General features: G+C 39.9%; 1 protein-coding gene across 1 annotated transcript; it reads right to left on the reverse strand.

Annotated features, from left to right (window-relative positions):
- Positions 1-320: 320 nt before the first annotated feature.
- On the reverse strand, positions 321-14,205 carry LOC133522623 (lysosomal aspartic protease). Its single transcript, XM_061857996.1, has 11 exons — positions 14,058-14,205; positions 13,879-13,960; positions 9,987-10,110; positions 8,381-8,504; positions 6,425-6,543; positions 5,992-6,101; positions 5,133-5,219; positions 4,531-4,687; positions 3,778-3,884; positions 3,530-3,629; positions 321-1,493 (listed from the first exon to the last, which is right to left on the reverse strand). Exons 2-11 carry the CDS (start codon positions 13,938-13,940, stop codon positions 1,332-1,334), a joined length of 1,152 nt encoding a protein of 383 aa, XP_061713980.1. The 5' UTR covers positions 13,941-13,960; positions 14,058-14,205; the 3' UTR covers positions 321-1,331.
- Positions 14,206-14,939: the final 734 nt, after the last annotated feature.

Here is a 14,939-nt window from a genome sequence, read left to right on the forward strand (position 1 = left end):
TCCGTCGGCAGCGCGCGCCATATACATAATGTAAATAATATGTACATATTTAATTCGAGTGAAATGACTATTTTATTTACCGACCCGCAGATATCGCACGCTGTAGATACCTCGTAGACATTACTAGTGTAAGCTTAGCTGTGAATGCGATGTGAGCGCCGTGGCCTGGCTCGAGTCTGGCCCGAGTCCGCTCGAGTTGGCCCGAGTGTGGCTCGAGCTGGCCCGACTCGGCTCGAGCCAGCCACTGCCTCGGCGTAGCTAAATTCATGATCATGGTTTTGTGGTGTAGTTTATAATGATTTGAATAAATAAAAGATCAATTTTAAATAACCAAAAATATTTATTTCGTAGATAAAGTAAAAGTTGAAACTGACCTAATGTATTGTCATGGTTCGTTTATATTTGGTTGGAGCGAGTCAGTCCGTAATAATGGGCTACATATTACAGATATTAAAAACAAAAATAATATCTTAAAAACGATTCTAACCAGAAATGCCTCAAAAATTGTTTGGCACCAGCTAAGCACATAAATTGAATCAGTGTACAATCGCCATCAGATATAAGGGAGCGGCCCTATACTCACAAATATCGGAACACGCCTCTATTGTCAAGGCGCTAGAGTGCGTGCTAAGATTTTTTTGGGCACCTCGGCCGCGTTGATATATCTGATGGCGACTGTACCTATCCTACCTACTCTAACTTAGTTAGTTTAATATGAAATTCTTAAGCTTTTAATTAAGCACTTGTAGTAATTTCATTAGTCACTGTTGGCTATCACAACTGATCGATATTTATTTTTATAGTTTAATTTCAAAAAGGACATACAGATAATATTTATCAACCACTATTATTAAGTAAATATGCATAATCGTAAGTAACCGATTCACTAAAGGCTAAGTTAATATAACTTTAGTTCTGTTTATATTCTCTAATTGAACGAAATTCAAATTCTCATTTAGTTACTGAGAAACATCTAACGAGGCGAACATATACTAAGGTGAGTTATAATTTATAATTGTGGTCTACATACATATTATGTGACCATAAGACAACAATGGTGACCACAATGTCATTAAAATGTCAATTACAATGCCCTTATTAACTTTTCGACGCCCCGTCAAACACAAAAGCTTAGACGCCACGTCACGGAAGTGTCAACACTGAAATTGAACTTTATGCGTATGTTACGTAGGTCTATGTTAATTTGTGGTCTGTCACGGATAAATCCATCTTTGGAGCTGTATCTACGGATATATCCGTCGTTGGCATCGAAAAGGTTAAAAGATTTCCTACACATTTTGTTCACCATCGTCACCTCAATACACTGTCGCTTAGACAGCGGGCGCGAACCCGATACGTCGGTTGGCGACGTCGAACTCCGTGTAGTAGCGGCCGATAAACACGTCGCCGAGGATCCAGATGGGGCCGGCCGGTGGCGGCACGTCGAGGCCCATGAAGCCGGAGAGGCAGACTGTTTTGCCGAACTGGGATACCTGTAGGACGAGTGAATATTGAGTAACATGGTACGGGTTGTTGTGTTTAACTATATAGAAAAAGTAATACGATTTTTTTATGATATGGGAAATAAACAAACAGATGGATCGCTTGAAGGTTACCTTCGCCCATGGACCCCCACAACAAAAGATAGAGATTTACTTACAAATTTTCCATCTGTCACCTTAGGTTTTGGTGCACACATCTCTTACTTATATCAGTGGGGCGACACTCCTCCATTCGGTCATTCTCGGCTCCGTTCGGCTCAGCATTGCTCCGAGAAATTATTAGGGTTGGCAAAACTAACTGGCTAAGATAATGACTTGAATTTTGACAACCGCAAATAGCCGAAAGGGATAGTGCCATACATTAGAAAGGGACAACATGATTCGTCCCTGAATCGCTGTCATACTTCGGTTTTGTAGGAAGTGTCATTTGATCATTTCTGTACGGTAGTGCTATTATTTATTCTGTTCTTATATATTAGTATTTTATGCAACAGTTGTATAAGAACGGTCAAAAAAGGCGAGTGGCGTGAGTTACAATGTGAGCCGGAGCCGAAGGGAGTCGGAGCGTAACATATTTTCCTACTCCTCTACTGTTATCTGTCATTTATGCATTCATTAACACGAATATAAGAACATACATAAAAGATTTCAAGAAAAGTCTATATTGTCTATTCCTCATAAAAGCTCTTGTGCTTTTATACGCTATAACGTTACTGCGATTAATGGCTACCAACCTAACAAAACCAAAACGAATTAGTATTTTATGCAACAGTTGTATAAGAAGGGTCAAAAAAGGCGAGTGGCATGAGTTACAATGTGAGCCGGAGCCGAAGGCGTAGGCGAACATTGTAAAGGTATTCCTTACGCCACGAGAATTTTTTGACCTACTTATACAACGCTGCATACAATATTTTTCCTACGAGTCAACAAAAATAAATCTTAATTTAGGTAAACAAATTACAGCAAAAGTATATAGCCAAGACGCGCGAGCGTACCTTGTTACGCGCCCGGCCCGCCCCGGGCCGCGGCCGGCCGGTCGGCGACACCTCCTCGTAACTCATGAGGCCCTGGTACTTGCTACTTGCTAAATTAATTTTTTGGACAGTTTTTTCTCAATTTTGGCCACCGTAGCCTACGGAGACTAACAAGCAACGCTAAGCGGTCTTCGTAGTCTATGGGTGTTGCTATATTACGGGTGTCACATGCGTGTTTCTGACTTATGAAGTAATTATTTTTACTATGCAACCAAATGAATATTTTGCAAGTTGGCAGCAATGCACTTAGTTTAAAACTTATTTAACTTATTTTTGTTGACTCGTAGGAAAAATATTGTATGCAACGTTGTATAAGTAGGTCAAAAAATTCTCGTGGCGTATTCCTTTACAATGTTTGCCTACGCCTTCGGCTCCGGCTCACATTGTAACTCACGCCACTCGCCTTTTTTGCCCCTTCTTATACAACTGTTGCATAATAGTACATTACGATACAAGTGCGAAAAATAGGAAATTCGAAACGAGTGGCGATAAATTAAAACACGACCGAAGGGAGTGTTTTAAATCGACACGAGTTGCGAATTACCTATTCGCACATGTATCGTACAACGTTTTACAGTACATATGGCCCTTTAAATGTTCGACACAGTAACGTAATATGCTACTTCTCGCACTAGTGCTATAAAATAGCCCCATATGTACTGTAAAATACTATTAGTTATCGCCTGGCGTCTGTTAGCTCGTTGGGTGGATGACAGTCGAAAACTCGCGGGACACTTCTAGATGAGACTAGCTCAGGACCACGGTTAGTGGGTACACGAAGAGAGGCCTATGGGCGACTGGAGGCTAAGATGATGACATATTTATTTTCTATGGTAAGAGCTGTAGAGCATTTGGGTTGTGTAGGGTGATAGGGCGTAAATTGAAGGGTACAGCTCTTCCCATAGGCATATGATTGTGAAGCCACTTGAATTAAAAAAATCCGGAGAGCAGTTGAAATGACTTGTATTTACAAGGGATATCTAGAGTACTTACTCGCAGAACATAGTCCTGTCCGTCAAGCGGGAACTGCACGCCGTTGATGGTGAAGGTCACGCGCGGCAACTTGGGGATGAGCGAGCAGTCGAACACGTACCTTTCGAAACAACACCTTTAGGTAAATATATGAAGTGGGTTCACAAGGTAATTTAGTATGTATTTATTTCGATGGATGGTATAGCAATTTTAAACAGTCAATTAGAATATAAACACTTAAGTTTTAACCAACAAATATATATACATACTGTCCAGATACGAGAGGAGTGGCGCCGAGCGCCTTGTTCAGGGTTTCTATCTCCGCGGTGGGACCGCCGATGAGGGAAGTGCCAGTGTCGGCGATCGCTTCGCAACCCTGTAGCAAGAATACTTAAGTTACTATGGGATACGTGTTGAAATTGGCCAAGAGGCGAATGACATTACGGGGGCGTAGTGCCGCGTCATGTCGCCGCGGTTGTGGTTCGTCTCTGTCTACGTGTACACTCACGTTCTCACAGAACTTGTGTCCGGCAATGGCGATGCCGTCGACATGGAACTACCAGTAGGCAGCCTTGTCGACGGGCACGTAGGTCATGTTGCCGCAGTAGTGGTTAGTCCCTGTCTACGTATACACTCACGTTCTCACAGAACTTGTGTCGGGAAATGGCCATGCCATCGACATGGAACTGCCAGTAGGCGGCCTTGTCGACGGGCACGTAGGTCATGTTGCCGCGGTAGTGGTTCGTCTCTCTACGTGTACACTTACGTTCTCACAGAACTTGTGTCCGGCAATGGAGATGCCCTCGACATGGAACTGCCAGTAGGCGGCCTTGTCGACGGGCAAGTAGGTCATGTTGCCGCGGTAGTGGTTCGTCTCTCTACGTGTACACTCACGTTCTCACAGAACTTGTGTCCGGCAATGGAGATGCCCTCGACATGGAACTGCCAGTAGGCGGCCTTGTCGACGGGCAAGTAGGTCATGTTGCCGCGGTAGTGGTTCGTCTCTCTACGTGTACACTCACGTTCTCACAGAACTTGTGTCCGGCAATGGAGATGCCCTCGACATGGAACTGCCAGTAGGCGGCCTTGTCGACGGGCAAGTAGGTCATGTTGCCGCGGTAGTGGTTCGGGTCGGAGCCGCCGAGGATCATCTCGCCACCGACTTTCGCTGATGGGTCCCTGTTGATTTAATTTGGCAGTTTTGAAACAAGCTTAGCTGTACATCATGTAATCATCTAGCATAGGGACATTAGTGACTAAAAACCTTACCTAATATCTTTTATTATGGGATGGTAGACTCAGTCGAATGAAGAAATCTATATTATTATGGATTATTTGGACACCAAGAAATTAATTAAATTGGACAAATAACTCTTTTTCTTCTTCTTTCTCCGTGCCTTTCCCCGTTTCATTTAAGGTCGGCCCTGCGAATATTTTCCGCCATTTGGCAACTACTGAACCACTGGAATTTCTACTGGAATTTCCTCAATCATTGCAGATATTCCGCCAAGAACACGAAATAGCTTATGGGCAAGTCTCTTTCACCCCAAATTACTTTACTGCGAGTTTTTATATACAAAATTATATTGTAATTTAACATAGACGATGTACAATTTGACCGTACCTGTTCAGATAGAAGGAGAAGACAGGCGCGACGAGTTTCTGAGCGACCATATTGTCGAACACTGGCGGCACGTGGTCCACGGAGATGCTGCAATCAAACACCATTCAAGCCACACAGAAATAAAATTGTTAAGTCAACTTATGCCTCGTTTACAGTAGACAGCTGACGGCAGGGCAATGAGCACGGTCATACTGTAAACGTCACACTCGTCATGTCACTCTATTTAAGCCACAGACTGGGGCCAATTATCCCTCGACACGTGTCGCCAGCGACGTCGGGTGAAGTGCCGCGACGTTGCCAGACTTCGCTCTACATGTAAGATTCAAAATTCAAATTCAAGATTCAAAAATTTATTCTGCAAGTAGGCCTCAAGGGCTATTTCCAAATCAATACAACATTTATAGTAACATCATATAGTGACATGAAAAATACATAACAACATTTATAAATACAACAGCCTGGGTCTATACATACCTGGGTAAACATTACATTATAATAATCTTAAAATAAATAATTAATACAATACAATAGAGATGTATAGTCTCTAAGGCGCGCAATGTCGCCCGACATGTCGATGGATCTGTGGCTTTACGCAACATTGCCCTGCTCACTGTCCTACTCCTAGCGGCCAAGTTTGAACGGGGTATTACAGTACAATATTGCCGAAGAGGAGAAAAGGCAATTGCCAGTTAAGTACTACGGATGAGCTTGCGAGTTCGCCGACAGAATAGCGTTCATTATTTATACTATTCTCGCCTAGCCATACCGAGGATATCACCGAACTTGAGTGTGACGAATGGCTGTAGCTAACGAAAATGAGACCTTATGACTGTAACATAGGGTTCACTATTGTACTCACGTGTCGAAAGCCATGCCGAGAATACCGTCGAACTTAGCGGCGACGAACGCGAGACCGGGCTCGGACAGAGCCTCCGCGAATGTCTGAGACTTCACAGTCACGCCACCGACCTACGTAAACATTAAAAACTGTTAAAAAAGTAAATCTCTTTTTTTTCAGGCAACGAAGTTTCGTACATGCATTCCATGATAGTCCGCAGAGCCTTACAGTATCAATATTCTAAAATCGACACAAAACACGCAAGTTCATGAGTTCAAACTTCCTTGATGTTCAATACTTGTAATGATTCTGGTTAGGATTTTTTTTTAAATGGGGTTCAAATGTTAATGTTATGGACATAACAACGTATCTACTTAATAGGGTCTCGAGTTAAGAGTCAAAAGCTATAATTAATTGAATGCGGATAACAGTATATAAAAAACAGTATACTAACAGAGACGGTGTCAGTGGAAAGGAACCCGGAGAGCGAGCCCGAGCCGTAGTGGATGGCGAACTCCTTGCCGTTGGCCACGTACGAAGATGACTTGCTGCTGTCGTATTTATTGTGCAACACTGCAACCATAGGGAGTATTACGCGAAACTCTGCGTAGGGGGCGCCACTACCACAATCCATCACAATCTGAGTGTCTACCGCGAAAAAAGAAAATCGAAATTTCGTTCGAAAATCGCTATCTCCCTTGCATATTAGAGCGATGAAGGGGCAGATAACTAAATTTCGATTTTCGCGTTTCCCGGCAGGCCCTTTGTAAACAAACCGCCTTGAAGCATCAATGTCATATTTTATTATCTGTGAAAACTTGTCAAAAAACAGTTTAAGGCATAGTATGATAAGTTACTCTATGGTTTAAGAAAAGGTGCTAATGCTGCACTATGGCGGCGGAACATTGCAGTAATACTCCCTATTAAAATTCATGCACAGCCATTAGGTTCACGTCTCTCCCGTGGACATATACTAAGTTAGGGGCTGTAAATAATTTTCAGGTTGAACTCTTAGCTGCGTAAAGGGGCACTCCGTTTCTAAGAACAATAATGTGATAAAAATCATCACATGATTCACCTAAATCATTTTTTCTTTTCACATGTTCCCCTTTTATTTACTACTCTGGTTTTAAGGTATTTAAATTAAGCATGTTAGTTAACATTGGGGTAGTTATAATCTCTGTCTATCTACACTAAATAAGGTAGAAGAACTTGGTACAACGTTTCTTCTAACAAAGTGTACTAAGACAAGATGTTTATTTGTAAAGTCATGTACATGGGATGTTATAGTCATATAGGATGCTTCCATGACACCCTGTCAGGGTACACAAATTGTCTTATATCTAGCTTAATACTAAATTACAGGTCATGCTACTATGTAGTAAATTGACCTCTGGCTGACAGGACAGAATACCAACAAGAAAATCACGAAATAATCGATCCACCCACTTATCTGTTAAATATTGTTTACAGGAATAACATATTTTGTTTAAAAATGTGCGCATGACCCAAATATTCGGCGTATTCTTTTGTACTTACTTATAATAAGAATATGATAATCAACTGACACGTTTTAAAAATATTTATGAATATGTTTAATTACCCAGTAGTAGCAATAATTTATTATTTTATTATTTATGACAGACATACACGTCATACATCACTCATTTACGACACAAGTTGTCCATCATTTCAAAAATATGCGTAATGTTATCTATTAGCGAAGAATGTAGTTTATAGTTAACGTGTGTTGCTTATCTGTCGATATGGAGTTACACGCGCGACACATGTTGGTTGTATTGATTTTTATTGTGATCATTGTTTTCATGAGTCATTCCAAAATAAATGGGCTTTAACTTAGTTGAGTGACGTCATAACTAAGTTTAAATGGAACTGGGCGGGACATGTTGGCAGGCAGAGTGATGGTAGATAAACCAAAATATTAACGGATTGGTGGATGCTTTCGGATGAATGAAGCGCCTGGCTTGGTTGGGTGGACGACATTCGGAAGATCGCGTGGCACTTTTGGATGAAACTAGCCAAGGACCGGGATAAGTGGCGTACACGAAGACGGCCTATCCTCAGCAGTGGGCGTCAGAAGGCTAAGATGATGGTGATGATGTGCTTGATTCCTACTTCGCGGATTCTTAAGGTGGCCTTCACTTTGGACGCTGCTCTGGTGTACGAGCGGGACATCGCTATATATGCAGTCTTGCTCGCAGAGGCGTCTTTCCCTTCACTATACCGGTCTTATGTCCTTCCCTTTCGCTTGTTAGTTGGTTCGTCTTCAGTCCAACCTCCCGCTCCGAGATCACCGCGAGTTTCGAGTTCGACCTTACCATCCTGATAACCTTACACAGTTTACCAAGCAAAATTAGACCTTAATAGTACACACATAAAGTCTACTCACGGCAAGCTATATTGGTGTAGTGGCATTTCTTAGATGGCACCCACAAGTTGGAGGAACCGGTGTCGAATACCACTCGGAAAGTCTGCGGCGGGGTTCCAATAGAGATCGGGCCGTAGTATTGAGCCTAGACAGACAATACAAAAATATAATATATAAGTACAGTAAACCTAGAACAGAACCCAACTGGGCGAGTACCTCCATCTTACAGAAAACCGCAGCCAAATAACACTAGACCCTACTCAGTGTTGTGTTCCTGCCGGTGAGTAAGGTTGCCAGAGCTCAACGAGGGTGTGGAGTGTTAGTGTAAGACCTCTGGAATTGCAGGCGTCCATAAGCTACGGAGACGGCTTACTATCAGGCGCGCCGTGTGCTTGTTTGCGACCGACGTAGTATAAAAAAAATACGCTGTATTAAACACGAACTCGACGTGTTTTAATTCTGTTAAAAGGATTTTTTTAGTTCATAAGTACAAAATTTCCAGAAGTATTCGTTGTTTTGTTGTCGTTAATATAATGTGGTAAATTGTATAGTGTCATAAAAAGTTAACATTTTGGTCAAAAAAAGAGTTTTTAATTTAACAATGCATTTGATTTGAGTAGATCATCGAGTTTTTTGGTTAGCAAATTATAGTCCCTCTGCCGATGCCCCGCGGTTATTATTATGAAGAGGAGTCGCAAAGCCATCTGTCCAGAGAGATTTTCCTGTCTAAGGTACAATTATCAAATTGCTACAACAAGTACAATTGCTACACAAAGACTTGCTTGTAACCATAAAGTTTCATTGCTACACAAAGACTTGCTTGTAACCATAAAGTTTCTGTAATTGCCAGAAACGTTGACACTTGCACGAAGGTCAAACAATTCGTTGCCGCAGTTCAACGCCCAAACTCTCTCGTATTTAAATAACTCAGACAAGTCAGAAGCAAGAGGTTATCGGCTAAGTCCGTTTAGTTCAGACATTTCAATCTGTACACGCCAATTCACACCTTAATTCGCAGCCAATAAGATTCAAGAATAACTAAATAACCAAACTATTTAAACTAGAGAGGGTTATCTCTATCGGTCGTTCGATATTGATACAATGAGTAGTGTGTAAACAGCACGTTTGAAGTAATTGCAAACATTAATATGCTGAAAAACATGTTAATTATAAATAACACTGGAACAGATGGGTCCTGTTTTATTAATTTGTTTGTTGTAGATATTACAACTGACCTACCTCAATTTGTAAACTATCTGGCAATGGCAATCTGGCTGTCATATATACCTAACGTCGTTGCGATTGGATTTTAAATTTCACTCATCATTGCTGCGCTTGCAAATGCTCGAGTTTTGAAAACTGAAATTAAACCCCGTAAGCTATATAAGGTTTTCTTTCCTAAACATTTGACAGACAATATAACAAAATTCTCGTATTCATAGTTTGATTATTTCGTTACTCAATAGGTAAAGTCTGGTAAATAGTTTAAAGCTGTTAATTAAGATTGGCAAAGCCTCTTTAATTATACGGTCCATCAATAGGCATTATTTATAACCAGTGGAAATCTAAACTGCTATCGAAATTGATCCCGTATTTCCCTTAAACCTTTTGGTTAAGTCACACTTACATCAAGGTAGTTGGACAGGGGCTCGGGCGAGGGCCCGGCGGGGCGCCGCAGGCGGAGCATGTTGAGCTCTGTGCCGACCGCCGCCAGCTGACCGCGAGCCGTCTCTACGCGGTGCAGCGGTACTCTACAATACACATGGACACAATATGAACAAAGAAAAAATAAAACAAAAAGAAGCCGAAATTTAAAAACAAAAAACCCCGACTACTTAAAAATAACAAACTAATACACAATATGTTTCCAAACCAATACTAAACAAACAATATGTTTCATATGATACATACATTTATAAAGCGGTATTTTCAATAGCTTTCATTTGATACCCATATTGCTATGACAATACCCCCCCCCCCCTTCCTCCCCGCCATCCCCCGTATTTTTCATTAACGGTCGCCATTTTCAAAATGTATATAGCCTATGTGACAGTGACCATAGTTCTAACGCATGACCTCTTTTAAGTCTTATAATTATATACGTCAAAAACCGTCCAGCTGTTTGGGCTTTAGGGCATGCCAAAGAAATGGACATACGCTCGAAAAACATTACCCTACTTCTGACGCAGTCGGGCAAAAATTATAAAAATAATATAACATACAATATCAGAAAACACACTTGCATAGAGCATTGGACAGGCTTACGAGTAATTAAATGGTTTCTCATATCTCTATGCTTACATAACTCGTTTATTTATTAAACATTTGCAGATAAATCATTATCTTACTGCCAAGAAATTGCATATTGGCAGTTTATGTAGGTGAATTACTTTGGCCTTGAATTGCCATAGCATGGCATTGATACTTTAAAAAATCTGACGTGTTGCAGGCAGCAATGTAAGAGTAAGATGCATATATGTATAAATAATTAATGTCAAAATTAGTCATAGTATGTATGGGGCCGCTGTGCAGGTCAGGATTTAGTTCAGGATTAGTCAGAGTACTGGTTACAAGGGTTTAGTTGCCAAAACGGCTAAATGTAGAAAGTGGTTGGTTATTGGTAGAATGGAAGATGATGATGAGAGTGATTTTGCAATATTTGATCAGTACAAAAGGTGGTTTAAATTTAGGTGCTTCTAAATGGCCGCGATACAAAATATGTGGAGCGCTCCTATTAGTGCTTTTGAAAAGGCTCCGAATACTACCCGAGCCCGACAGTTGCGTTTAGCTACAGTATTGGGAACATTTTTATATAATAATAAGTTGCATTCGCAACATCTATATTCTTCTGTTTAAAATAAACTTCGATATATTGCTTATGTCTAAGCCACACAAATATCAACAATAAGGCAATGATGATTCATACTAAACATAGTAAAATAAGAATGCTATTCTATTAGGTCATCAGAGCATTACAATATGGACTTTGGTAAATATGATTCTACAAATTATAGGTTCTCTGACTATTCCTGTAGAAATATTATTTTGCAAGAAATTTCAGAAGTATCAAAAATATATTATGGTTGTAAAATGCTACTAGGCTTATTACTACATATAGATGCTTATCAATTAATTTTTTTTTTGCTACAGGAGAACACAATTACCAATCAAATAAGGAAATATGCTGTATCAATTGGCTAATAAAGGTTTTAATTAAGGAAATATATAATCATAATTTTTTTCTACAAAAAATTAAACAGCATTAAAGTTAAGGCATAAGTTCAATCACATCCTTTACTGTCCATGCCGTTAAGTTATGGAACGAGATTCCGGTGTCCGTGAGGCAATCCCAATCTGTAGCATCACTCAAGGAGAAGCTTAAAAAATTGTGGCTTTCCGATAGTTTGGTTACGACTTCCTAGTTCCATTGAGTACTTCTACCCGGTTTAAGAGGAACTTCCTCCCGCGCACGCTCCGGTTGTGGAATGAGCTACCTGCCGAGGTTTTCCCGAGGGTCTACAGTACGAGGTTCTTCAAAAGAGGAGTGTACAGATTTTTAAAGGGTCGGCAACGCGCATGTAACACCTCTGGAGTTGCAGGCGTCCATAGGCTGCGGTGACTGCTTACCATCAGGCGGGCCGTATGCTTGCTTGCCACCGTCGTGGTATAAAAAAAAAAAACCTTTACTTTTCTGGTTCGAATTCATATCTATTTATATTATATATTGAATATTTATTTATTTTTTATTTTATGGTTATTTTTCTATCTATGTATATTTGTATCAATGTGTATTCAAAACGTACATTTCATTAATTTCAGTGATTGTACACTTTTGTTTGTGTTTGTCATCCATTCACCGTTACTTCTGTTTTACTCATTTCCTCAAAGGTTAACTGGAAGAGATCCCACACAGGGATAAGTTCACCTTTGATGTATTTAATTTACTCTGTAACTGTGTTTTTCGTGTTTTTATTTCTATGTATAATAAAGTATATACATACATACATACATACATACATTGTTTAAATAAATTATTTATGAAAATTAAAAGAGTTGAATCTAATTTCCAAACCTAATGCAGTAATAAAATAAGGGGCAATTAGAATTGTGAACATTGTTACTTAAATATGAAGTTCCTATCTGTAAATCAAAACATGATTTTTGTTAATTTTTAACAAGCAGAAACGTCTGCGAAGGATGCTATTAAGCTTAGAGTTCAATTCTCACCCAACACAATTTATGATTTTTGTTGTTTTCATTATTCAAAACAAACCCCTAGGAGCTATTTTGAGTTTGCATAGTATCCAGATAGTATCTAACACACAAAATATTTCCCCCCCTTCTTTAAGCTTTGCTTGTAAAACTTTACAAGCCTCAATTAGTTAATTTATGTTTAATCCCCTCGCAAATACAACTGATGCTTGTATAGTTTGTATTATCCAAATTGATGAACAGATTTGTCAAATCTAACCTTTAATAACATGACAATAGGAGTCAAGAATTGATAGATTGATAACTCTAATAATTAATTTCATTTATGAAATATGGATTAAAATAACAGGTATATGCACAACATATAGACCAGTGGCGGGCAAACTACGGCCCGAGGGCCAGCTCCGGCCCGCAAAAGGCTTTTATCAGGCCCGCCGCTGGTCCTATGAAATAATTAGTATATGGCATGGGCCCACGATAATCGCAAATCAAAATACAGTTTTGCTCCAATTCTAGCTCTCCTCTAAAATTTCTTAAGCTTTCTGGCCCCTCATGAAGAAAGTTTACCCACCACTGATATAGACTATGTAAAACCGACATGTAACAATCGTTACCAGTAAAGATTTTCATTTTTTTTTCAAGGCACACATTGTCATGAATGACACGATCTGTAGCATGTTTATAAAGTCCACAAGAGTCTACTTAACAATAAAATTATATTGTTTTTGTTTGCCAAGCTAGAAACCCTAGTAAATATGGCCGGACAAATCACAATTTAGAAGTTATATCTAGGAGTGAAAGCACAATGGACTGCACCGCACCATTTTAGACACTTTTTGTTAGCAACATAAAGAATATTTCTACTTCCGGTTCTGTTAATGTTGGTATACGGCTGTGATTCATACTAACATTTAATCAATTTTACAGTTAAATTTGTGTAAGAACCAGCATGAGTTAAACCGTAAAATTAATTTAAGGTTTTAAGGTAATTTTCAAAACCATTGCTAGTTTGTTTCATGTCAGTAAAGATGTGAAAAGAGCTTCATTGAACATGAACAAATAAAGTATATAAGTGGCTCAAGTAAAACATAAATAAAATAATGTTAAGTAATCTAAACTGCTAGAGTATTGTAGTAAATTAGGTTTAAATTACTTAAATAAAAATTCATTGACAGTATACAATACCTACCTACATAATTACCTGGTCTTGCTTACAAACAACGTAAATACAAAGGTTGCCAAAACCACGAATACTGCAAGTCATACATGTTTACATGTATGTTGTTAGGAAAGAAAGCATCACTTACCTAACGAAGTCAGCTGCGCAAGTTGCGGCGAAAGCCAGGAAAATTATAGCTAATTTTCCCATTGTTGATGATTCACTGAACACTGCAAATAAAACAATAAAATAAAAATACGTAAATATTGTTAACGCACTAACGCGTCAATGCTGCTTTGTAATATATGGTCTGGACAAAATACTCACCGACAATTCGATGACTTCTTCCTCCGCAAATGTCCGCACGCGATGCAAATAATTAGTTAATTAAATCAAATCGCCGGTACTCGGCGTATTTCTTGCTTTTTGCTCGATTAATTTGACACTGACAGTGACATTTGACAGTGTTGCCAGCCAGCATCCGCCACAGATTGCCATATCATAAATAAGTTCCCCAGCATTATCCTCATGCTAAAGAGTAGTACCCTAGGGTTCCGTAACTAAAAGCTATAGCACACGGGCGTACGGGACCGCGTCCTTGGTCCGGTCAGTATATCTCTTACTCGCTGTCACTTATAGCCTTATAGCTGCGGCCTTAATGGACGTAAGGCGGACCGTCACCACTTGATCGTATAGGCCTCGGACATATACTTACTTTGCTTCGGACTATAGCGTTTTACTAGGTTTGTGAGCGTAACAGTCGCACACGTAGCGAATTTTATTTTATTCTAATACTACAGCATATCAAGTTAGGTACATCACCCCAGGCGATAACTTCATTACCTAAATATGAATGTAACGAATGTTGCTTGACCTAAACACCTCCTGACTGGAATAACGGTAATATCATTATGTTTAAAGTAATTATTACCTGAAGCGCTGGTGGCTTAGCAGTAAGAGCGTGCGACTTGCAATCCGGAGGCTCGTATCTCCATCGAGTACCCGGCTCGGGAACTGTACAAAATGACATTTAATATTTACCAGTCGCTTTTCGGTGAAGCAAAACATCGTGAGGAAACTGGAATAATCCCAATAAGGCCTAGTTTACCCTATGGGTTGGAAGGTCAGATGGCAGTCACTTTCGTAAAAAATAGTGCCTACGCCAATTCTTGGTATTAGTTACCAAGCGGACCCCAGGCTCCCATGAGC

The sequence above is a fragment of the Cydia pomonella genome, chromosome 11, assembly GCF_033807575.1.
Source record: "Cydia pomonella isolate Wapato2018A chromosome 11, ilCydPomo1, whole genome shotgun sequence".
NCBI lineage: Eukaryota > Metazoa > Arthropoda > Insecta > Lepidoptera > Tortricidae > Cydia > Cydia pomonella.

Bases quoted from the DNA above. Each gene is read 5' to 3' on its own strand.
- LOC133522623 (XM_061857996.1), bottom strand. From the start codon at position 13,940: ATGGGAAAATTAGCTATAATTTTCCTGGCTTTCGCCGCAACTTGCGCA. The intron at 10,111-13,878 runs GTAAGTGATGCT...TGTGTATTGTAG, and splicing joins TGCGCAGCTGACTTCGTTAG to AGTACCGCTGCACCGCGTAG. The intron at 5,220-5,991 runs GTGAGTACAATA...GTTTGATTGCAG, and splicing joins CTCGGCATGGCTTTCGACAC to CATCTCCGTGGACCACGTGC.